The 26,091-nt window shown below is 54.5% G+C and overlaps 1 protein-coding gene across 1 annotated transcript in view; it reads right to left on the bottom strand.

The window, feature by feature from the left end:
• The window catches only part of LOC140395053 (proteinase-activated receptor 3-like), a 30,366-nt gene extending 4,760 nt beyond the window's left edge, over positions 1–25,606 (bottom strand). The window contains exon 1 of the mRNA XM_072482406.1: positions 25,493–25,606. Within this exon, the coding sequence (XP_072338507.1) occupies positions 25,493–25,574 (82 nt within the window). The 5' untranslated portion in view covers positions 25,575–25,606. The remainder of the gene's footprint in view (positions 1–25,492) is intronic.
• Positions 25,607–26,091: the final 485 nt, after the last annotated feature.

The raw sequence follows: 26,091 nt of genomic DNA, 5'->3' as shown, positions 1-26,091 counted from the left end.
GGAGACATTCATGAGGTGTCTGGTTGGTCGTGGTACACAGCAGTGATCGGATGGAGAGGGGTGCATCCGGAAGGACCTCCTGCCAGCGGGAGACTGGGAGATTCCTGGACCGTAGGGCCAGTAGGACGGTCTTCCAGACTGTTCCGTTCTCCCTCTCTACCTATCCGTTTCCCCGGGGGTTGTAACTGGTCGTCCTGCTCGAGGCAATGCCCTTGCTGAGCAGGAATTGACGCAGTTCGTCGCTCATAAAGGAGGAACCCCTATCGCTCTGTATGTAGGCGGGGAATCCGAACAGTGTAAGGATACTGTGGAGGGCCTTGATGACGGTGGCTGCGGTCATGTCGGGGCAGCGGGTGGCGAATGGGAACCGGGAGTATTCATCAATCACGTTCAGGAAGTACGTATTGCGGTCGGTGGAGGGGAGGGGCCCTTTGAAGTCCATACTGAGGCGTTCAAAGGGACGGGAAGCCTTTATCAGGTGCGCTTTCTCTGGCCTGTTGAAGTGCGGCTTGCACTCCGCGCAGATTTGGCAGTTCCTGGTGGCTGTCCTGACCTCCTCGATGGAGTAGGGCAGGTTGCGGGTCTTAATGAAATGGAAGAATCGAGTGACCCCCGGGTAGCAGAAGTCCTCGTGGAGGGTCCGGAGTCGGTCCATTTGTGCGTTGGCACATGTGCCGTGGGATAGGGCATCAGGAGGCTCATTTAGCTTCCCGGGACGATACAAGATCTCGTAGTTGTAGGTGGAGAGCTCGATCCTCCACCGTAAGATCTTGGGCGGGATTCTCCGACCCCACACCGGGTCGGAGAATCGCCGGGGGCTGGCGTGTATCCCGCCCCCGCCGCCCGCCGAATTCTCCAAAGTCAATCGCGCCGCCCGCCTCGGAGAATGGCAGGGGCGGGCGGGAGACAATGGACTCCGGGGCTGCCCATATTCTCCCGGCCGGAAGGGCCGAAGTCCGGTGGTCACGTCGGCGTAAATCAAAACACCTTTTTAACGGCGTCAACCAGTGCTGATGGCTGACGCCGTCCAGCCTGGAGGTCGGTCACGGCCTGGGGGGTGGCCGCAGGAGAGGTGATGGCGTAGCCGCAGTCTGTGCGTGTGGGGGAGAGGTGTGTGTGGGTGTGTGTGCGGCGGGGGGGTTGGGTGGGCTTCGGGGAGTGCCAGGTACGGGGGGGATGAGTGCCTGTGAGGGGGACGGGTGGGATGAGTGCCGGGTAGGGGGGAGGTGAGTGCCGGGGATGGGGGGATGAGTGCCGGGTACGGGGGGGGGGGGGGTGAGTGCCGGGTGGGGGGGGGTGAGTGCCGGGGATGGGGGGATGAGTGCCGGGTACGGGGTGATGAGTGCCGGGTACGGAGGGGTGAGTGCCGGGTACGGGGGTGGTGAGTGCCGGGTTGGGGGGGGGGGGGGGGAGTGCCGGGGATGGGACGTTGAGTGCCGGGTACGGGGAGGATGAGTGCCGGGTACGGAGGGGTGAGTGCCGGGTACGGGGGGGTGAGCGCCGGGTACGGGGAGATGAGCGCCGGGGATGGGGGGATGAGTGCCGGGTACGGGGGGGTGAGCGCCAGGTACGGGGAGATGAGCGCCGGGGATGGGGGAATGAGTGCCGGGTACGGGGGGGTGAGCGCCGGGTACGGGGGGATGAGCGCCGGGTACGGGGGGATGAGTGCCGGAGACAGGGGGGTGAGTGCCGGGTACGGGGGGGATGAGTGCCTGCCGGGTACGGGGAGATGAGTGCCGGGTATGGGGAGATGAGCGCCGGGTATGGGGAGATGAGCGCCGGGGATGGGGGATGAGTGCCGGGTACGGGGAGATGAGTGCCGGGGACGGGAGGATGAGTGCCGGGTATGGGAGGGATGAGTGCCGGGGACGGGGGGATGAGTGCCGGGTACGGGGGGATGAGTGCCGGAGACAGGGGGGTGAGTGCCGGGTACGGGGGGGATGAGTGCCTGCCGGGTACGGGGAGATGAGCGCCGGGGATGGGGGGATGAGTGCCGGGTACGGGAGGATGAGTGCCGGGTACGGGGGGGATGAGTGCTGGGGACAGGGGGGTGAGTGCCGGGTATGGGAGGGATGAGTGCCGGGGACGGGAGGATGAGTACCGGGTACGGGGGGGATGAGTGCCAGGGACAGGGGGGTGAGTGCCGGGTACGGGGGGATGAGTGCCGGGGTCGGGGGGGATGAGTGCCGGGGACAGGGGGGTGAGTGCCGGGCACGAGGTGATGAGTGCCGGGGTCGGGGGGATGAGTGCCGGGTACGGGGGGGGGTGAGTGCCGGGCACGGGGGGATGAGTGCCGGGGACGTGGGGATGAGTGCCGGGTACGGGGAGATGAGTGCCGGGGACGGGAGGATGAGTGCCGGGTACGGGGGGATGAGTGCTGGGGACAGGGGGGTGAGTGCCGGGTACGGGGGGGATGAGTGCCGTGGTCGGGGGGATGAGTGCCGGTATGGGGGGGTGAGTGCCAGGCACGGGGGGATGAGTACCGGGGACGTGGGGATGACTGCCGGGGAGGGGGGGGTGACTTCCGGGTACGGGGGGGGTGTTGGCGGGGAGGGGGGGTGAGTGCCGGGTACGGGGGGGGTGAGTGCCGGGTAGGGGGGGGGTGAGTGCCGGGTACGGGGGGGTGAGTGCCGGGTACGGGGGGGTGAGTGCCGGGTAGGGGGGAGTGAGTGCCGGGTACGGGGGGGGGTGAGTGCCGGGTACGGGAGGGGTGAGTGCCGGGTACAGGGGGGTGAGTGCCGGGTACGGGAGGGGTGAGTGCCGGGTACAGGGGGGTGAGTGCCGGGTACGGGGGGGTGAGTGCCGGGTACGGGAGGGGTGAGTGCTGAGGACGGGGTGGGGGGTGGCGGTGCCGGCGATGTGGACGGGGGGGATGAGTGCTGTGGACGGGGGGTGCGAGGGCAAGGGAGTTTGTCCGCCTAGCCAGGTGCCATCCTCCAACAGTCGCGCCCATGCAGCCCATGCCACCTGGCTGGGGGGAGGGGGTGTACGGGTAATGATGACATGTAGTCGTTTCCCCCCCCCCCCGCAGGCCGTCATGTTTTCTGATCAGCCAGCGATGTTGGCCGCCATGGCGGCAGCCGCTATTCTCCATGTTGCCCTGGAGGAGGAGGAGGAGCGTGCCAGAGAGGCAGCGCAGGCTGCCGCAGAGGAGCATGCCGCAGAGGGGCAGGCGGCAGCCGCCCAGGCTGGAGGGACACCCGTCCGTCAGGACGAGGCGAAGGAGCAGGGGGAGTACGTAGTGGAGGAGGAACATGAGGAGGCGGAGGAGGACGTTGCTCCGCCACGGTAATGGAGGCACCCGAGGAGGCCCCGTGTGTACCGGCCCCAGCTGTCGTACCAGGACCTCACGGACCGGGAATGCAGGAGGAGACTCCGGATGAGCCGGGAAACTGTGGCACACATCTGCCACCTGCCGGCACACCTGGCACCGCGTGGCACTGGTGGGGGGACACCCTCTCCCCGCGTCTGTCAAGATTACGGTGGCCCTGAATTTTTATGCCACGGGGTCATTCCAGACGCCAGGTGGGGACCTGTCCGGCATCTCGCAGACATCAGTGCACCGGTGCATCCGGGCAGTGACAGATGCCCTATATGCCATTGCGGACCGCTACATCCACTTCCCTGTGGACCGGGACAGCCAGGATGCCCGGGCCGTGAGCTTCTCTGCCGTGGCCAGGATGCCCATGGCCCAGGGCACAATCGATGGGATGCACGTCGCGTGTGGCCACCTGCGGATAACAGGGCCGTGTTCACCAATAGGAAGGGGACCTATTCCATGAACATCCAGGTGGTCTGCAATCACCGCGTGATTATCCTGCACGTCTGCGCCAGGTACCCGGGAAGTGTACATGACTCATACGTGTTGTCACGGTCTTACATCCCCGGCATGTACGAGGGACGCCACCCCCAGCTGAGGGGCTGGTTGCTGGGCGACAGGGGTTACTCGTTCGGTCGTGGCTGACGACGCCTATACGGAGGCCACAGAATGACGCGGAGAACAGCTACAATGATGCCCATGCAGCGACAAGGGGTTTGATGGAGAGGTGCTTTGGCGTGCTCAAAATGCGTTTCGGGTGCCTGGACCTCTCTGGGGGCGCCCTCCAGTATCCGTCAGATAGGATCGGCCGCATCATTGTGGTGTGCTGCGTCCTGCACAACATAGCCCAGCAGAGGGGTTATGTTCCGCAGGCAGAGGAGGGCGGAGTGGAGGAGCACTACGTAGCCGAGGATGGCTCGACGGTCGGTGCTGAACACGCATTTGTCCTTGTTGTAGGTTAGATTAAGGATTTTTGCAGTATGGAGGTATTTTCTGAGGTTGGTGTCGTGGTCCTGCTGGTCGTGGCCGCAGATGGTGACGTTATCGAGGTACGGAAACATGGCCCGCAAATCGTACTGGTCAGCCATTCGGTCCATCTCCTGTTGGAAGACCGATACTCCATTTGTGACACCGAAAGGAATCCTTAGGAAATGGTAGAGCCGCCCATCTGCTTCGAATGCAGTGTATTTGCGGTCGCTAGGGCGGATGGGGAGCTGGTGGTAGGCGGATTTTAGATCCACCGTGGAAAAGACCTTGTATTGTGCAATCTGATTGACCACATCAGATATGCGGGGGAGAGGGTACGCGTTGAGCTGCGTATACCTGTTGATGGTCTGACTATAATCGATGACCATCCTATGCTTCTCCCCGGTCTTTACAACCACTACTTGAGCTCTCCAGGGATTGTTGCTAGCCTCAATAGTACCTTCCTTCAGTAACCGCTGGATTTCCGACCAAATGAAGGTCCGGTCCTGGGCACTGTACCGTCTGCTCCTGGTGGCGACGGGTTTGCAGTCCGGGGTGAGGTTCGCAAAAAGGGAAGGCTGATCGATCTTGTGGGTCGCGAGGCTGCAGACGTGAGGGGGGTATAGAGCCGCCGAATTTAAAAGTTAAACTCTGGAGGTTACATTGGAAATCTAACCCGAGGAGCGTGGCAGCGCAGAGGTGAGGGAGGTCATAGAGGCGGAAATTTTTTAATTCCCTTCCCTGGACCGTAAGGTTCGCTGTGCAGAACCCTTTGTTCTCTACAGAGTGAGGCCAGGGAGATTTTTTGATTAACTGGGTGGATGGGAAGAGAACAGCGCCTTACCGTGTTGGGGTGTATAAAGCTCTCTGTGCTCCCGGAGTCGATCAGGCAGGATGTTTTGTGCTCATTGATGAGCACGGTCGTCGTCACAGTTGAGAGCGTTCGGGGCCGAGACTGGTCCAGGGTCACCGAGGCAAGTCATGGCAAAAGTTGGAGGTTTTCCTCGGACGGTGTGTGGTCATCCGAATCGGGGTCCTGAGACTCCAGGCAAGATGGCAGCGCCCACTGGTCACACATGGCTGGGGGGGTGCAAGATGGCGGCGCCCATCCGTCACACGTGGTCCCTGGGGAACAAGATGGTGACGCCCGGTGCCCCCACGTGGCTCTGGAACAGGAAGATGGTGGCGCCAGCTGGCCGCACGTGGCTCGTGGAGAGAGTTGGGGTGGCGGCCCCGGTTCGCCCCCGGAGACCGCAGCGACCGCCCGGGCCTGGCATACCGCCACGAAATGGCCCTTTTTGCCGCACCCTTTGCAGGTGGAGGAGCGGGCAGGGCAGTGCTGCCTGGGGTGTTTGGCTTGCCCGCAGAAATAGCAGCGGGGCCCCCGGGGGTTGCCTGGTAGTCACGTAGCACAGCTTGTGGGGGGATGGGGGATGCATTGGAGTCGGCCATGGGGGGGGTTCCACGCTGCCCAAGCAGCCGCCGCGCGGTCGGGCACGTAAGTGCGGGCATTTCGAGAGGCCACATCCAGGGAGCTAGCAAGGGCCCCTGCCTCCTTGAGGTCTAGTGCCTCTTTTTCTAGCAGCCGTTGGCGAATTTGGGAGGACAGCATACCTGCAACAAATGCGTCCTGGATCAAAGGTTCTGTGTGTTCGCTGGCTGAAACCTGTGGGCAGTCACAGTTCCTACCTAACACCAGGAGCGCACGGTAGAATTCCTCCAGCGATTCCCCGGGGATTTGTCGCCTCGTCGCTAGACCTGGTTTACTGGGCGAATATAGTGTTCTTTCAGCAGGGTCATTGCGGCCTCGAAATCGTCCGCATCCTCGATGAGGGTGTAAATCTTTGGGCTCACCCTCGAATGGAGAGCTTGCAGTTTCTGGTCCTCCGTAGGTGCAGCCGTGGCCGTCCTGAGGTACCTGTTGACGCACGCCAGACAGTGTTTGAAGGTTGCCGCTGAGTTTGCCGCGTGGGGGCTGAGTTGCAGACACACCGGCTTGATTCGGAGCTCCATTCTTTAAAATCTAGCCCAATAAATTGATGCACGATCAATAACTCCAGGAGCGAGATTGGATGACAATTGAAGGTTTTATTGGACTAGATGTTTCCCCCAGCAGCGCAGGTACAGAATGCAGCTGCTGGGGAGACACAGGCTCTTATACTCCACCCTACTGGGCGGAACCAGCAGGCAGGCTTCACCAATGAGAATAGCAGTCTCAGGTACCTCCCACACCAATGGTCTTACAGCATCAACCTGAGTACCATAGTACCCCTAATACAGACTATCACACTGAGTATGAGGGCGCTGGAGGAGACATTTGCGTTGGCTGGAGGGAATGATCTCCAGTATTTACAGGTGCGGGACTTTTTGCGGAGGCAGGTGCCAACCTTCCCACTCCTGCCATTCAGGGGGATTCAGGATAGGGTGGTTTCTAGAGGACGGATAGGGGAGGGGAGGGTCTCGGATATATATAAAGAGCTTATGGGGTTGGAGGAGACACAGACCGAGGAGCTGAAGCTTAAGTGGGAGGAGGAGCTGGGGGGTGGGATGGAGGAAGGCCTGTGGGCGGACGCGTTGGGTAGGGTCGCCATCGCAACATGTGCCAGGCTCAGCCTGATCCAGTTTAAGATTGATCACCGGGCTCACATGACGATTTTTGGGGTATCGCAGCACCCGGGAATCCAGGAGAAGAAAGAGGCAGATGTTCTGGCCTTTAATTCCCTGGTAGCCCGGAGGCGTATATTGTTGGCATGGAGGGACTCAAAGCCCCCGAAATCGGAGACCAGACTTTGAGCCATGGCAGGCTTCCTCTATCTGGAATAAATTAAGTTCACCATGAGAGGGTCTCTGTTAGGGTTCGCCCGGAGGTGGCAACCATTCGTCAACTTCCTCGCCGAGAATTAAACATCAGCAGAAGCGGGAGGGGGTTAGGTTAGTGTAGCATAAGGTGGTAAGTAATGGCAGGACCTGCGGGAGAGAGTGGCGGAATTTGCACGATGTATATATATTTTTTCTTTTCTTGTTATTTATATTGTGGATTTTCTTGCTGTTAAACGGCCAAAGAAAATACCTCAATAAAACGTTTATTAAAAAAAAAAGTTTAAACACAGACACTGGCCAGAGGCAAGCCAGGGCAAGCCTGGACTTGTCCTGGAAGCTGGGACTCGACCTTGGTCAAGTAAGGACATTGTTTTGTGTATCTGCCAGCATTGGCCAGATTCACTAGCGCCTCAGTTATCACATATGGAAATATGGAAAGGGCTCCAAATGCTCTGGGTACCGAAGGATGGACACCGAGGGTGCTCCTGGCGTCTTCCATATATGCAATCAGCAATCCTATTGGGTATTGCCCCCCCCCCCCCCCCCCCCCCCCCCCCCCCCACACACGCACACACACATCCCCGTAACCTAATTGGCTGGAAGCCAGATAATCTTCCAGAAAGCCATGAAAAAGAGGGAAGGGGGTATAAGAAGAGAGACCTGGAAGCCATCCCCAGCCAAGACTTGACCATCCTGCAAAGACACGGCGACGGTGGAAGAGGGTATGTGAGGTCAACCTTTGCGAAGAAGACCCTGGGCTCAGAGGCAAGATCATCGGAATGGGCAAGCTCAGCAAAGACAAGGAGTACCCGGCGGAGGAGCCTGGCCAAACTCAGCTGCACGGGTAGTATCAGAGTCTCAGAAAGACAGTACAGTGTGTTAATAAGTTCTATTAAGGGTTAAGAGCAGTTTTTTCAATAGAGCTTTGATAATAAGGCTCTATAATACAGTCGGGTTGAACCACAAATCCACTCTTGTCCTTTGTTCACCTCATGAGTAAGGGCACCTGGGTAAACAGGTTTTGGGATAAACTGGTCAAAGTGTCTAACATTACAGACAACAATCTTGTCTCTCGTTCAGAAAGTGAGAGTCTCCTCCACGTGGGAACTTTCAGTAAATCAAAATCAAGGACCTGGAGGAAATGAGTGTTTTTGCAATGGCAGCAGTGGTACTAGAATCATACAGTGATACGATAAGGCCATTTAGCCCCTCGTACTTGTGCTGAGAACTCTGCTGTTGTCCATGGGTATAAACACCGGCGCAGGAGGATGGGAAATGACCAATGACACCAAACTGGAAAGGAGAAGGCTGCAGATTGCAAGGGGACATGGACTGGTGGGTGAAATGGAGCGACGCGATGTGGCAGGAGCTGGATGCTTACCTCTACCTGATAGCCAGTCTGGACCAGGGGCAGCACAAGTTAAATGATTTGCTCGAAGAAGATCTGAAAGTGATACCTGTGATATTTCATTATCCCATTCACAATATTCTCAACCTGTCCTATCACTTCAAACTACTCGTGTACACATCCCACGCCTCTCTGTTCCTGCACCCATTTTAAAATTATACCATTTTCTTTATATTGCTTTCTTTATATTACTTCACCTTTCTCTGCAAAACATCTGAGCTGCCTTGAGTCTGTACCAGCCTGGCTCTAATCTCCTGAAGTCTGTTACTAGCATCCTCACAGTTTAATACCTATCCAAATTCTGTGTCATCTATTAGCTTTGGAACGATGGGTGTGTTTCTATGATGTGTTTTCCACATTTGATGTAGTTTCTATGTGCTGTATTCCCTTGCCCATGTGTTTCATTACTAATTTGAGCTGTGATGAGGACACTGACTGTAAGGTTTTCGGGCAATTCGGCCCTTTTGGAGAAACTCAGAGACTGTAAACTGACTTTCCAGCCAAGGGAACAGAACCAGTTTTCCCAGCAGGCTTGGCCCGCTGAGCTGAGTGGGGACATAAGCACATAAATATTTACAAACACCCCCCTAGGAGCTACAAGGAAGAAGGAGCCAGACAACAAGATAACATCAAGACACAGACAAAGGGGCACGGGAATACACAGGAGGCTTGCATGCAAGCAGGACAATGGGATGGTCATAGCCCCATGCAAATGTAAATGACCTGGCCTCCACCAGAGCAGAATCCAATCAACACCCCATCAACATAGCAGCATCTCCGGAGCAGATGGAAGTCTTTGAAAATCTTCAAGGGAGCTCAACCTCGTTATCTCAAAAAACAGACTGGAGGCGGACCTAGGGGAGGTACTCCCATCTCGACAGCTCTGACCGGCTCAAAGGGGGCGGGACCAGCGGGAACTTTAAAACTTACCTTTTCAATGCAAAAGGGGCTGGCCGATCACAGAACAAAGCCAGGTAAAGCAATATAAAAGGGGCTGTGTTTTCAATTGGGGGTCTCTTCGTTCGTGGCTCGACCTCTGCACCCCTGACTTGACCTCTGCAGCCTGTGACCGTAAGTACTCCGCAGCAGCTTACGAAACTCCCTTGACTTTAATAGTGGTTGAGGCTTTGGGGAAGGGAACTTGTTTTGTGCCTTGTGATATTGCTAAAAGCTGTGTAAGCATAAGAATTTTCGTTGTGTCCGCTATATTACTTTTGAATAGACATAGTGTATTTTAGAGCATAAGATTGTATTGTGTTTCTTCTGTTGATGATTTTGACCTGGGTTTTACAATAAACCTTGATTTGATGACAATTGGAGTCGTTTAAATTCTTCAATCTTTCACCAGCGACCTCTGACCAAGTCATTGTTAAAATACTCCTCACCTTAATTCCGGGTTCAGGAATCGAGGGTCATCTTGAGCGATTCACTCAGGACAGACTGCTGGTTAGGAAATAAACAGCAGTGTCCTATTCTCTCTCTTGGGAAAGCTACTCTAGTGGAGTAGGAACCGGGTGGGTGTTGCCCCACCGGCAAGAGAGAGAATCACCTGGGTATTGGTAGGGGTCTGGAGATCTGTGTGATATAAGTCTCAGGCTGTCGGTTAGGAATAAACGGCAGGCTTGAGTCAGTGCTCTCTTCAGTGGAAGTGTCCCAGTGCGACATCCCCTGGCCTCTGAAGTTTCAGTGCCAGCTGGAGAGAGACACACACAGATATTCAAACCCCAGATATCGGCCCAGTAGTGGAGTAGCGGAGATGGCACCCTCTACAATGGCGACCGGGGCAGGAGCCCGGTGGTTTGGAGTATGTGACTTGGCAGAGGGGGTGAGGGAACGAAGCAAAATGGAGGAGAGAATATCCTCGTATTTGTGGCAAAAGGTCAACCTCACCAAACCTTGGGTTTCAGAATTAATCAATGCGGAGCAACCGGTAATGGCAGCGGCTGCATGGACAGAAAGCAAGGCGCACAAAAGGCACTTGGAGAAGGCAGTTTGGCTGGTTTGCCTGTCCGAGCAGGTAGTCAAAACAGAGGATAGGGTCGAAGAGTTAGAGCAGGAGTTGAGAGAAGTGAGGGCCAGCGCAGGGGACAGCGCTAGCGCAGCGGAACGACTGCGGGAAGAAATGGCAGAAATGAAACATGAAAGCGAGTCTAACCGGTGTGAGAAGGACTATCTCCACTGCCAGATAGTGGAGGGTAAAGAAAAGGAACGGAGGCTCCAGGAACTCTATGCTCGGAGTACAGAGCAGTGTAGGAAGCTGGAGGGGAAGTGCCGGGACATCCAGGCAGCGTACCGAGTGGCTCGCGAGGAAGTAGGGGACTGTGCCCATGGGCCGTGCCAGGCACGAATAACGGAGTTGGAGGAGGCCTTGTCCAAGGTCAGGGGACAGGTACACCTGGTAGGTCCAGGGGGGTTCCCAAGGGGCAAGGTGCTCCTCGCAGCGGATGATTCCCCACAGGCCAAGGGGAATAGACCGCCTCCTGAGGCACCGGGATTGTGTCCGGGCCGGCAGGGGGGGATCGGACTGCACGTTCAGGGGCAAGTCCAAGGGGGGTCGGCAGGGTACCCCCAGCTGGCGGCGTGTCCGCCTGGTTTCGTATGTGGGTCCCCATGGGATGGGGACAGACCGCTGCCTGGGATGCCGGTGATGGGGCCGGGTCAGCAGGTAGGGTTTGGACCGCCCGGTCAGGGGCAGGTCCAAGGGGGGTCAGTGGTGTATCCCCAGATAGCGGCGTCTCCTATATGGGTAGCTAGCCCGGGGACAGGGGGGCTACCCAACGGGGCAGGAGAGCTGGACAGTGGGGAGGAGGAGCAGGAACCCCAGGTAGGGCAGATGTGCCCTGTCAGGCAACGAAGGTATGGTCCCCCGGCGGGGATGGCAAATAGGGGACCGGTTGAGGGCGACATTATCGTTCCTCATGGGGCATCCGAGCTCAGGGGGATGGTGGCCCACGTTCCCAGACTAACTCCAAAAGGGGATCCGTCGCTGCATTTTATGGAGGTGGAACAGGCTGCCAACATCAATGACTGCGACGAAGGGGAGCAAATAAAGATGCTCCTGATAACCCTAGATGCCCAGCTATGCAGGACAGTGACCTCTGGGAATGGGGGAAGACCTGACACCTGGGCGGCAGCACAGACTGCTGTTCTGGAGGCAATGGGCTTGAATCTGGGGAGCCCTTTCATGAGGGTGGGGGAAACCAAGCAGCAACCAGGGGAATCTCCCACCATGTTCGCAGACAGACTGTGGACTGTCTATATGGAGGCATGCGGGGTTCAAGCGGATAGACGGAATTTAGGGGAAAGAACCGCCCACTGGCTGAAGACCCTAGTTGCCAACTGTCTCCCTAACGTTAGGGCAAAAGCCGAACACTGGTTCGACCCGCAGAGTCCGGACCTTAATGAGGAAGAGGTCCTTAGGAAACTTACCCTCGCATATCGTAATGGGGAGAGGGGTGAGGACAAGCCCCTTAAGGGTAGGGTGCATGAAATCGCGCCAGCAGCCCCTAAGAGAGAGTGGAAGCATGTGGGCACCCGGACCTCCGACGAGAAACCGGTATGCTACGGGTGTGGGAAGGCCGGGCATTTCAAGAGGGAATGTAAAAACCCTAGCAAGCAGGAGAGGGCTCCCGCAGTAGAGAGTCAGACCCCGGCGGCAGGAGCAGCTGCCCCGGAAACCTTCGAGGTAAAGAAACTTTTAGCCTTTTTGCAGAGCCTAACAGCTGGGTCGGGACAGGTGGCAATGGCAACGGGCCAGGGCCTGCCCGCACCCACACCACAAGAACCCGTATGACTACCCAGGGAGCAGCCTCAGGAAAAAGGGAGCGCAGGGGTAGTTCTAGCCCCAGACCCTGGTCCGGTCCAGGTGCAGGGTCCCATTCTGGAGGCTGCCTCAGGGGCTATTTGCAGTTTAAATCCCTTAAGGTGGGACCCATGCGAACGCCACATCAGTCAATTTAAATTGTTCCACCCCATAAGGACAAAAAAGAGCAAGGTGGGGGGAAGACGGGGGGTGGTAGTGGAGAAACCCCCCGTAGAATTAACGACGGTGGGGGAGGTCCCTGACTCCACGGTCACACAACCGGTGACAAGGTGCTGTCCCGAAGGGGCAGTCCCAAAGAGACCGACAGTGCTGCAAGCACCCAGCCCAGGGACAGGAACGATTCCCAAGCCCTTACCTGTGGGTCAGGTGGCCTGCCTTAGTATAGAGGCTAAGGAGGCGGAGGAAGTGGAGGTATCACCTTGGGTTTGGGAACCAGTCAGGGGACGAAGGAGCAATCGGGTCTCCAAGCCCCCGGTAAGATGGTCCCCATCCCATCTCCCTGTCACCCGGTCCCGCAGTAAGGGGGCCCGAGTGGAAGGGAGCGATGAGGGATCACCGAACCCTGTTGGGAAAGGAGAGGCAAGGGGCAGCCCGAACCCCCGGGAGGGGACGGTCTGGCCCGAGCCATTGGACCAAACAGGTGAACTGCCCCAGTTTAGCGGGGCACAGTTTTAATTTGGCCACCCGGAGACGGGTGGCATTGTATATAGCATTCCCCCCCTGTTAGTTCTAATTAGTGTGTAGTTGTGTGTGAAGTATTTAGGATCGTGGGAACACAGAAGCGCCTGGTGCAAGGGTAAAATGATGAAGCACCAGGCACTAGGACCCTGGTGCAGCCGGGCTGTAAAACACAGAACCCCAGACAGGCTGCGGCAACTTCAAAGCAGGAGCTGCTGCTGCCACCGGATAGCGGCAGGCACTAGGACCCTGGGGAGCCGGGCTGTAAACACAGAACCCCAGACAGGCTGCGGCAACTTCAAAGCAGGAGCTGCTGCCGCCACCGGATAGCACCCATGCACTTCAAGGTAGGTAGGGCTGTAGAGGCAAGAATGTGTTTTGTTTTTACAGATGGGGCACCCGACGATGTGGAGTTTGCTGATCTTGGCGATGGTGGGACCGGGAGAACTCCGCAGAGGCGAGACAGAAGAGTCCTTCGACTGACCGGGTTAGGGTGACTGAGGGCAGGCGGGTGTGTTCAACCTGTGAGGGGGACGTTCCTTTGGGGAGACGGTGGTGGCCCAGGAAGCTGAGGCTGGACATGAGGGATCGGTCCTCGGACTGGGAACGGACTGGACAACACCTAACGGACCATCACGGGGTCACCGGGTAGGATCACCGTTTGCGGGGATAAGGGGTGGGCTTCTGACCAGGGCATTTATTTGTGTTCATGGGGATCTACCAAGGCATGTCCACAAGGGGCATTAATCACTTTTGTAAGGTGGTGGCAGAACCCAGGGAACGGGATAAATTGACCGCAGTGGGGAGGGATGTGTAACGCCCAGGGAAGGGATGACTGTAGAAGCTACCGAACTGCTGGTTCAGGTAAAGCGACCCCTGCCCACAGCCCAACCGATCGACCCTCACAACTGTCCGATCACCACCAGGGGGGAGCCTGAGAATGGTTTAGTGTTTGCCCCCACAAAGGAAATGTTGTACAGGGGGTACATTATGCTGCCGCCTCAGTTGGACTAAACCTTTCAGCTGCAGGTATCGACGATGGAGGATAAATGAAGAGCCCTCAACGGGAAGAAGCGAAGTGCAGCCAAGAAAGGAGGATCCTTGATGAAATAAACAGATGCAATTGTAAATAGTTGTATGGATTCGCGGGTCCCAGTTACTTGACTGGGATATATGTACAGGGACCCTTACGTTTGGGGTTCCGGTGAAATGTGTACTTGAGTGTGATATATGTACAGGGACCCTTACGTTTGGGGTTCCGGTGAAATGTGTATATGTTACTGTCTGCTTGAATTAAGTATGGTCTTGTCTTTCCCTTTCATTGAAATCAGGGGTAGCCTAGATTAAGGGAACTGTCTTGGGACTTGTAGTTTCGCATGTTGTTGGGGGGGGACCTACGGTCCACACAAAAGGAAATAATTGCCCTTCACCTGTGTCGATACGGTCCAAGCAGGTAGGGACGTATCGAAGGGGCATCTGTAAGGTTTTCGGGCAATTCGGCCCTTTTGGAGAAACTCAGAGACTGTAAACTGACTTTCCAGCCAAGGGAACAGAACCAGTTTTCCCAGCAGGCTTGGCCCGCTGAGCTGAGTGGGGACATAAGCACATAAATATTTACAAACACCCCCCTAGGAGCTACAAGGAAGAAGGAGCCAGACAACAAGATAACATCAAGACACAGACAAAGGGGCACGGGAATACACAGGAGGCTTGCATGCAAGCAGGACAATGGGATGGTCATAGCCCCATGCAAATGTAAATGACCTGGCCTCCACCAGAGCAGAATCCAATCAACACCCCATCAACATAGCAGCATCTCCGGAGCAGATGGAAGTCTTTGAAAATCTTCAAGGGAGCTCAACCTCGTTATCTCAAAAAACAGACTGGAGGCGGACCTAGGGGAGGTACTCCCATCTCGACAGCTCTGACCGGCTCAAAGGGGGCGGGACCAGCGGGAACTTTAAAACTTACCTTTTCAATGCAAAAGGGGCTGGCCGATCACAGAACAAAGCCAGGTAAAGCAATATAAAAGGGGCTGTGTTTTCAATTGGGGGTCTCTTCGTTCGTGGCTCGACCTCTGCACCCCTGACTTGACCTCTGCAGCCTGTGACCGTAAGTACTCCGCAGCAGCTTACGAAACTCCCTTGACTTTAATAGTGGTTGAGGCTTTGGGGAAGGGAACTTGTTTTGTGCCTTGTGATATTGCTAAAAGCTGTGTAAGCATAAGAATTTTCGTTGTGTCCGCTATATTACTTTTGAATAGACATAGTGTATTTTAGAGCATAAGATTGTATTGTGTTTCTTCTGTTGATGATTTTGACCTGGGTTTTACAATAAACCTTGATTTGATGACAATTGGAGTCGTTTAAATTCTTCAATCTTTCACCAGCGACCTCTGACCAAGTCATTGTTAAAATACTCCTCACCTTAATTCCGGGTTCAGGAATCGAGGGTCATCTTGAGCGATTCACTCAGGACAGACTGCTGGTTAGGAAATAAACAGCAGTGTCCTATTCTCTCTCTTGGGAAAGCTACTCTAGTGGAGTAGGAACCGGGTGGGTGTTGCCCCACCGGCAAGAGAGAGAATCACCTGGGTATTGGTAGGGGTCTGGAGATCTGTGTGATATAAGTCTCAGGCTGTCGGTTAGGAATAAACGGCAGGCTTGAGTCAGTGCTCTCTTCAGTGGAAGTGTCCCAGTGCGACATCCCCTGGCCTCTGAAGTTTCAGTGCCAGCTGGAGAGAGACACACACAGATATTCAAACCCCAGATATCGGCCCAGTAGTGGAGTAGCGGAGATGGCACCCTCTACACTGACCCCGAAGGAATGCTCCACTATCTAAGAGTCTGAGAAACACCCAATCTATAAGAGGCTTTGTTTGGATTTTGAAATGTAACCAGTCTGATTTGCACCTCTGGCTCTCCGTAGTCCTGTGAATGTGTCATGGGGCTGCCTCTGGAGGCTCACATCTTAGGTCAGTCCAATAAAGCCTCTGACAGAATTGCTATCCTTGTACGTGAAACACTGTTGAATGTTCCGCAATCTGAGAAATATTGATCCAATAATATTCTCCGTGTTCTGTTCCTCAGCCAATTCCTTTCCTACTTCGATTGACAAGGAAGCATTCATCAGTGCTTCACTCCATGCAAGCAGTCACACTCAAAGGGAGTGTTAACTGAGATCCAGATTGTCACTACTGCTTCACCACAACTGGAGCACGAATAGGAGGTTACAGTTCTAAAGAGAAACTGGGAATCTTCAGGCTTTGGGTAGTAGTTTTGTTACAATCTAATAATGATATTGGATAGGCCTTTCAGAGTGTAAATAGTGACCGATGTTTCAGACTATTGCTGATGAGTGAGGTTGGGGCAGTGGCTGAGATTTTTCTGTTGATACAGAGACAGCCATGAGTCAGAGTGGCAAAAGATTTCTACAGATCCTCCAACAATCGTGACTGGGATTGTAGAATCTACAGCCACACTCCCTCTACACTGTCCCCATCAAACACTCCCAGGACAGGTACAGCCCAGGGTTAGAAACAGAGTAAAGCTCCCTCTACACTGGCCCCATCAAACACTCCCAGGACAGGTACAGCCCGGGGTTAGATACAGAGTAAAGCTCCCTCTACACTGTCCCCATCAAACACTCCCAGGACAGGTACAGCACGGGGTTAGATACAGAGTAAAGCTCCCTCTACACTGTCCCCATCAAACACTCCCAGGACAGGTACAGCATGGGGTTAGAAACAGAGTAAAGCTCCCTCTACACTGTCCCCTTCAAACACTCCCAGGACAGGAACAGCACGGGGTTAGATACAGAGTAAAGCTCCCTCTACACTGTCCCCATCAAACACTCCCAGGACAGGTACAGCACGGGGTTTGATACAGAGTAAAGCTCTCTCTACACTGTCCCCATCAAACACTCCCAGGACAGGTACAGCCCGGGGTTAGATACAGAGTAAAGCTCCCTCTACACTGTCCCCATCAAACACTCCCAGGACAGGTACAGCATGGGGTTAGAAACAGAGTAAAGCTCCCTCTACACTGTCCCCATCAAACACTCCCAGGACAGGTACAGCCCGGGGTTAGATACAGAGTAAAGCTCCCTCTACACTGTCCCCATCAAACACTCCCAGGACAGGTACAGCACGGGGTTAGACACAGAGTAAAGCTCCCTCTACACTGTCCCCATCAAACACTCCCAGGACAGGTACAGCCCGGGGTTAGATACAGAGTAAAGCTCCCTCTACACTGTCCCCATCAAACACTCCCAGGACAGGTACAGCATGGGGTTAGAAACAGAGTAAAGCTCCCTCTACACTGTCCCCATCAAACACTGACAGGAAATTACAGCACAGGGTTAGAAACAGAGTAAAGCTCCCTCTACACTGTCCCCATCAAACACTCCCAGGACAGGTACAGCACGGGGTTAGAAACAGAGTAAAGCTCCCTCTACACTGTCCCCATCAAACACTCCCAGGACAGGTACAGCACGGGGTTAGAAACAGAGTAAAGCTCCCTCTACACTGTCCACATCGAACACTCCCAGGACAGGTACAGCACGGGGTTAGAAACAGAGTAAAGCTCCCTCTGCACTGTCCCCATCAAACACTCCCGGACAGGTACAGCATGGGGTTAGATACAGAGTAAAGCTCCCTCTGCACTGTCCCCATCAACACTACCAGGACAGGTACAGCATGGGGTTAGATACAGAGTAAAGCTCCCTCTACACTGTCCCCATCAAACACTCCCAGGACAGGAACAGCACGGGGTTAGATACAGAGTAAAGCTCCCTCTACACTGTCCCCTTCAAACACTCCCAGGACAGGAACAGCACGGGGTTAGATACAGAGTAAAGCTCCCTCTACACTGTCCCCATCAAACACTCCCAGGACAGGTACAGCCCGGGGTTAGATACAGAGTAAAGCTCCCTCTACACTGTCCCCATCAAACACTCCCAGGACAGGTATAGCATGGGGTTAGAAACAGAGTAAAGCTCCCTCTACACTGTCCCCTTCAAACACTCCCAGGACAGGAACAGCACGGGGTTAGATACAGAGTAAAGCTCCCTCTACACTGTCCCCATCAAACACTCCCAGGACAGGTACAGCACGGGGTTAGATACAGAGTAAAGCTCCCTCTACACTGTCCCCATCAAACACTCCCAGGACAGGTACAGCCCGGGGTTAGATACAGAGTAAAGCTCCCTCTACACTGTCCCCATCAAACACTCCCAGGACAGGTACAGCATGGGGTTAGAAACAGAGTAAAGCTCCCTCTACACTGTCCCCATCAAACACTCCCAGGACAGGTACAGTCCGGGGTTAGATACAGAGTAAAGCTCCCTCTACACTGTCCCCATCAAACACTCCCAGGACAGGTACAGCACGGGGTTAGATACAGAGTAAAGCTCCCTCTACACTGTCCCCATCAAACACTCCCAGGACAGGTACAGCCCGGGGTTAGATACAGAGTAAAGCTCCCTCTACACTGTCCCCATCAAACACTCCCAGGACAGGTACAGCATGGGGTTAGAAACAGAGTAAAGCTCCCTCTAAACTGTCCCCATCAAACACTGACAGGAAATTACAGCACAGGGTTAGAAACAGAGTAAAGCTCTCTCTACACTGTCCCCATCAAACACTCCCAGGACAGGTACAGCACGGGGTTAGAAACAGAGTAAAGCTCCCTCTACACTGTCCCCATCAAACACTCCCAGGACAGGTACAGCACGGGGTTAGAAACAGAGTAAAGCTCCCTCTGCACTGTCCCCATCAAACACTCCCGGACAGGTACAGCATGGAGTTAGATACAGAGTAAAACTCCCTCTGCACTGTCCCCATCAACACTCCCAGGACAGGTACAGCATGGGGTTAGATACAGAGTAAAGCTCCCTCTACACTGTCCCCATCAAACACTCCCAGGACAGGTACAGCCCGGGGTTAGATACAGAGTAAAGCTCCCTCTACACTGTCCCCATCAAACACTCCCAGGACAGGTACAGCCCGGGGTTAGATACAGAGTAAAGCTCCCTCTACGCTGTCCCCATCAAACACTCCCAGGACAGGTACAGCCCAGGGTTAGATACAGAGTAAAGCTCCCTCTGCACTGTCCCCATCAAACACTCCCAGGGCAGGTACAGCACGGGGTTAGATACAGAGTGAAATGAAAATGAAATGAAATGAAATGAAAATCGCTTATTGTCACAAGTTGGCTTCAAATGAAGTTACTGTGAAAAGCCCCTAGTCGCCACATTCCGGCACCTGTTCGGGGAGGCTGTTACGGGAATCGAACCGTGCTGCTGGCCTGCCTTGGTCTGCTTTCAAAGCCAGCGATTTAGCCCTGTGCTAGCCCCTCAGTAGAGCTCCCTCTACACTGTCCCCATCAAACACTCCCAGGACGGGCACAGCATGGGGTTAGATACAGAGTAAAGCTCCCTCTACATTGTCCCCATCAAACACTCCCAGGACGGGTACAGCACAGGGTTAGATACAGAGTAAAGCTCCCTCTACACTGTCCTCACTGTCATGATATTCAAACATCCATCATAACACATACATAATGATAGACCAACGGACCAATTAGCACACATAACACGACAGCCAATCACAGACAAGAGCAGACACAGTATAAGATGAGAAACACGACACTTCCTGGGCAGTCCATCTGGAGACAGCACAGGGCCAGGACCTCTGTTATAACCTGCCGACTTACCATTGGCTGGGGACTAATGACTATCCCACAATCCTGTGGGAGTATGAGCTTCCCCAATGAGGGGGGGCGGAGAAACCACTAGTAAACTCCTCGTATAAATAAAGCTGGCCAGTTCAGGAACCAGCAGGAAGGAGTATGTAGCAAGGGAAGTTACTGCTACTGTTATGTATATATGTTATAGTAAATAAATGTTATTATTTTGTATCCTTAAAACTCATGCTGGATTCTTCGTGGCCCTTACAAAACTGGCGACGAGGGTTAAAGTGAATAGCTGTCTACACTGCTGAAGCCACCTCCCTGGATTTTTGTTGGATACAGGTTGGAAGTTGTTTTCTATTATACCATGCCTCTGTACAGACGTTTGGATGTTTTTGATGCTGCGCTGGAAAGCTGGAACCAGTACACACAACGGATGCGTTACTATTTCCGGGCAAACAATATCACCGAAAACGAGCGCCAGGTGGTCATATTGCTCACCGCCTGCGGCCCGCATACGTTTGGGGTGATTAGGAGCCTTACGTACCCAGCTGCACCGGACACCAAAACGTTTGATGAACTTGTGAATCATAGATTATCATAGAATTTACAGTGCAGAAGGAGGCCATTCGGCCCATCGAGTCTGCACCGGCTCTTGGAAAGAGCACCCTACCCAAGGTCCACACCTCCACCCTATCCCCATAATCCAGTAACCCCACCCAACACTAAGGGCAATTTTGGACACTATGGGCAATTTAGCATGGCCAATCCACCTAACCCGCACATCTTTGGACTGTGGGAGGAAACCGGAGCACCCGGAGGAAACCCATGCACACACGGGGAGGATGTGCAGACTCCGCACAGACAGTGACCCAAGCCGGAATCGAACCTGGGACCCTGGAGCTGTGAAGCATTTGTGCTAACCACAATGCTACCGTGTTGCCCATATAGTGGGGCCACATTTTAACCCAACCCCGTCCACGATAGTCCAGCGTTACCGGTTTAATACCGCTGAGAGGACCCAGGAGCCTCCACATCACGACATCCAAACCGACGACACAGATGACCAAGACGCCTTCCGGGTTGCGGTCATTGATGTGATCCGGGTCAACACCATCAATCCGGGCGATGAATGGAGTGCCACCCTAACGGTCAACCGATCGCCGATCACTTTCCACCTGGACACTGGCGCCTCCGCCAACCTCATAGCATGGTCAGCCTTCTACGCCATGAAGGTCAGACCACCAATTCGGCCATCCCGGTGCAAGATGGTCGACTACAACGGGAACGTTATCCCGGCCATGGGATCCTGCCAGCTCCAGGTGACACACAAAACACACACGGACACACTCTCGTTCGAGATAGTTGGCTCATCGAAGGACTCCCTGCTGGGCGCACAGGCATGCAAGGCTCTCCACCTCGTGCAACGAGTCCACTCTCTCTCTCCAGACGGCACATCTGACTTCCCGGATGCAGAGTTCTACGCACAGCTCCAATCGCTCCTCGCCCACAACCAGGAGGCATTTGAAGGCCTGGGAACACTGCCATACACCTACCGAATTCGCCTCAAACCGGACGCCATCCCGGTCGTTCACGCACCTCGCAGGGTTCCTGCGCCACTTAAAGACCGCCTCAAGCAGCAGCTGCAGGATCTCCAGGACCAAGGGGTCCTATCCAGGGTCACGGAGCCCACGCCATGGGTCAGCTCCATGGTGTGTGTCAAGAAGCCCTCTGGCGAGCTCTGCATCTGTATTGACCCCAAAGACCTCAATAATAATATTATGAGGGAACATTATCCCATACCCAAATGGGAGGAGATCACCAGCGAAATGGCCCAGGTGAAGATATTCACGAAACTGGATGCTTCAAAAGGATTTTGGCAGATCCAACTGGACCCAGCCGAAAGCGATGTCCAGCCGAAAGCTATGTACCTTCAACACCCCTTTCGGCAGGTTTTGCTACAACCGGATGCCATTTGGCATCATCTCGGCATCCGAGGTCTTCCATAGAATCATGGAGCAGATTATGGAAGGCATCGAAGGTGTGCGCATATATGTGGACGATGTCATCATCTGGTCCACCACACCGCAGGAGCACATACATCGTCTCCAACGCGTTTTTGCCCGCATACGGGAAAACGGCCTGCGCCTCAACCGAGTCAAGTGCTCCTTTGGCCAGACCGAGTTGAAGTTCCTGGGGGACCATATCTCCCGGTCAGGGGTCCGTCCGGATGCAGACAAGGTGAGCGCCATCACAGCCATGCCGGTCGACAAGAAGGCTGTCCTACGTTTTCTTTGCATGGTCAACTTCCTGGGGAAGTTCATTCCCAACCTTGCCTCCCACACGACGACTCTGCGCCACCTCGTCAGAAAATCCACAGAGTTCCAGTGGCAACACACACACCAGCTGGAATGGGAGGAGCTCAAACGCAAACTCACTACGGCACCAGTGTTGGCGTTTTTTGACACGTCTCGTGCCACCAAAATCTCAACTGATGCCAGCCAATCCGGCATTGGAGCAGTGCTCCTGCAGAGGGACGACACGGCATCATGGGCCCCAGTGGGCTATGCATCGCGGGCCATGACCCCCACAGAGCAGCGCTACGCGCAGATCGAAAAAGAGTGCCTGGGCTTGCTAACCGGTTTAGACAAGTTCCATGATTACGTATATGGTCTTCCACGGTTCACGGTCGAAACTGACCACCGGCCCCTGGTCAGCATAATAAACAAGGACCTGAACGAGATGACCCCTCGCCTCCAGCGCATCCTACTTAAACTCAGGAGGTATGACTTCCAACTGGTCTACACTCCAGGGAAGGACCTCATCGTGGCGGATGCCCTATCCAGAGCAGTGAGCACGCCGCCAGATGCGGAGGGGTTCATATGTCAGGTCGAGGCACAGGTGGCTTTTACAGCAGCAAATCTGCCGGCTGACGACTCCAGTTTGGCCCGTATCCGCTGAGAGACTGCGGCCGACCCCCTTCTGCAGCGTGTGATGCGCCACATGACGGGAGGATGGCTCAAAGGGCAGTGCCCCGCAGTTCTACAATGTACGAGACGACCTAGCCATCATTGATGGTGTCCTTCTGAAGCTGGACCGGATTGTGATTCCGCACAGCATGGGCCAGCTGGTTCTCGACCAACTACACGAAGGCCACTTGGGCGTCGAGAAGTGCAGACGGAGGGCTCGAGGGGCGATATACTGGCCGGGCATCAGTGACGATATTGCCAACATGGTGCTCAACTGTACAACCTGCCAAAGGTTTCAACCGGCGCAACCTCCTGAGACGCTTCTGCCCCATGAGCTGGTGACGTCCCCCTGGGCGAAGGTGGGTGTCGACCTGTTTCACGCGCTCGGCAGGGACTATGTCATCATAGTTGACTACTTCTCAAACTACCCAGAAGTCATACGCCTGCACGATTTGACGTTGTCTGCTGTCATCAGGGCCTGCAAAGACACCTTTGCTCGCCACGGCATTCCGATGACTGTCATGTCGGACAATGGGCCTTGTTTTGCCAGCCATGAATGGTCGTCCTTTGCTGCTTCGTATGGCTTCACACACGTGACGTCCAGCCCTCTGCATCCCCAGTCCAATGGAAAGGCGGAGAAGGGTGTTCACATTGGCGAGCGGCTCCTCTGCAAGGCTGCTGCCGCCAGGTCGGACTTCTACCTCGCCCTGCTGGCCTATCGCTCGGCCCCACTAGCCACTGGTCTCTCACCAGCACAGCTGCTGATGGGTCGCGCCCTCAGAACCACTGTGCCTTCCATCCTGGCACCAACAATAGACCATGCTCCGGTACTGCATAGGATGCAACTGCAGCGCGGTCGCCAGAAGAGGTCGTACGACATATGGGCAACTGATCTTCCCTCCCTGGTCCCTGGAGACAACGTCCGTATCCACCTACCAGACGGTGGTTGGTCAGCATCTGCCGAAGTTATCCGACACGTGGCTCCCCGCTCGTTCCTGGTACGTATGCCGGATGGATCCACGCATAGGCGCAATCGCCGAGCCCTTCGCTTACTTCCACGCTCGCAACGGGGCCCTACACAGACGCCGTGTCCTCCACTGGTTCCTGATAGCGACTTCATGGAGCTGCCATATACCATGCCCCTTCTATCGCCGTCCGTGGCCAGGCTCGCACCTCAGCCGGTGGTTCTCGACCCACCCTTGAGGCGGTCAACCCAAATTCGTCGCCCACCTACTAGACTGGACTTATGAGACTGTTCACACGTCAAACTTTTGCAACCACTGTTTTATAACATGTCACTGTTTTATCGTTACAGGCCTCGTTTGATCGTTCCAAATTTCCAAGTTGTTCTTCTTTTGTCATGGTACAACCTCGTTAGCATGTCACACCTGACATCGCCCCTTGTATATAGTTAAGCCCCATACATGATGTAAATATTACGCACACACACACACCTTTAGCTGCACTCAGGACACATTTATATTTATAACCATGTAGGCACATAATCTTGTAAAAAAGGGGGGATGTCATGATATTCAAACATACATCATAACACATACATAATGATAGACAGACCAACAGACCAATTAGCACACATAACACGACAGCCAATCACAGACAAGTGCAGACACAGTATAAGACAAGAAACACGACACTTCCTGGGCAGTCCATCTGGAGACAGCACAGGGCCAGGACCTCATAGCAAGACACTCACACCGTGCTGAGTACCACGTCTGATGTATAAATAGTTAAATGGAATAAAACTGCGTTGTACCAATTGCAACTGTGGTGGTTCGTCTGTACCTCAGAGCACCCAACACCTCACTCATCAAACACTCCCAGGACAGGTACAGCACGGGGTTAGATACGGAGTAAAGCTCCCTCTACACTGTCCCCATCAAACACTCCCAGGACGGGTACAGCACGGGGTTAGATACAGAGTAAAGCTCCCTCTACACTGTCCCCATCAAACACTCCCAGGACGGGTACAGCACGGGGTTAGATACAGAGTAAAGCTCTCTCTACACTGTCCCCGTCAAACACTCCCAGGACGGGTACAGCACAGGGTTAGATACAGAGTAAAGCTCCCTCTACACTGTCCTCATCAAACACTCCCAGGACAGGTACAGCACGGGGTTAGATACAGAGTGAAGCTCCCTCTACACTGTCCCCATCAAACACTCCCAGGACAGGTACAACATGGGGTTAGATACAGAGTGAAGCTCCCTCTACACTGTCCCCATCAAACACTCCCAGGACAGGTACAACATGGGGTTAGATACAGAGTGAAGCTCCCTCTACACTGTCCCCATCAAACACTCCCAGGACAGGTACAACATGGGGTTAGATACAGAGTGAAGCTCCCTCTACACTGTCCCCATCAAACACTCCCAGGACAGGTACAGCACGGGGTTAGATACAGAGTGAAGCTCCCTCTACACTGTCCCCATCAAACACTCCCAGGACAGGTACAACATGGGGTTAGATACAGAGTGAAGCTCCCTCTACACTGTCCCCATCAAACACTCCCAGGGAAGATACAACATGAGGTCAGATAGAGAGTAACGCCCTCTCTACACTCTATGATTCAGCACTTTTAGGCTCTCCAGTAGTTCGATGCTGTTCAGTTATTTCACAGGTTCAGTGCAGAGTGAGAATAATGTTGAATTGACATCGGTAACTCTCCATATCTTGCTCAAGGGCAGTGTTTCAGAAATTCAGAATGCCCAGGGGGAAAGAGCAGGATAAACACAAAGAGAAAGGGTCATTTGCCTTTTCCACTGAAGTATGTGCTGCTGGCCTGAAAGTTTGGTGTCTTACCTTCCTCTGAGTGACAGAGATCTGCAGATGAGAGTAGGAAGGCTGAGGCAGCGAGAACGTGCAATGTTCGAGTCAGGTCCATCGTTGCAGAACAACACAGCTTGTCCTCGGAACATCAGCTGCGTCTGGATTGACTGTTCCGAGCGTCTTTGCTGGTGTCTCTCCCCTTTTATTTGGGGAGAGATTCTGGGATGCCTGTCACACTCAGATTAGGAGCTTGCGTCACATTCAGGCGCTCATACTGCTCTTTATCAAAAGGCACACAGGAACCTCAGGAACCCGCAGTTCCTGCACTGTCCCAATCAGTGATTAGAAGAGGTGGGAGAAGTACCTCACAAAACTCTTGTTTCTTACAGTTTAGTTTTTTAAATTAATTTACACTATTTTTACAAAAGCAGAAAGGTATTGGTTAAGGACCAAAAAATGAAATAAGCACAACACCGCATTAACAGATTAAGCTCGACCAGACTGGCCTTGCTTCAGAGGGGTTAGGGTTTATGAAGCAGTGCAGCATCTGGGCTGCTCCAACAGGAGAATGCTGAGGGGAATCATTGGGAAGATCCTGTCCTGTATGTCTCAGTACTCGTGGTGTATTAGCC

Source organism: Scyliorhinus torazame, chromosome 18, assembly GCF_047496885.1.
Source record: "Scyliorhinus torazame isolate Kashiwa2021f chromosome 18, sScyTor2.1, whole genome shotgun sequence".
NCBI classification, from domain to species: domain Eukaryota; kingdom Metazoa; phylum Chordata; class Chondrichthyes; order Carcharhiniformes; family Scyliorhinidae; genus Scyliorhinus; species Scyliorhinus torazame.
The sequence above is the reverse complement of the archived record's forward strand: the minus strand, read 5'-3'. Positions and strand labels throughout refer to the sequence as shown.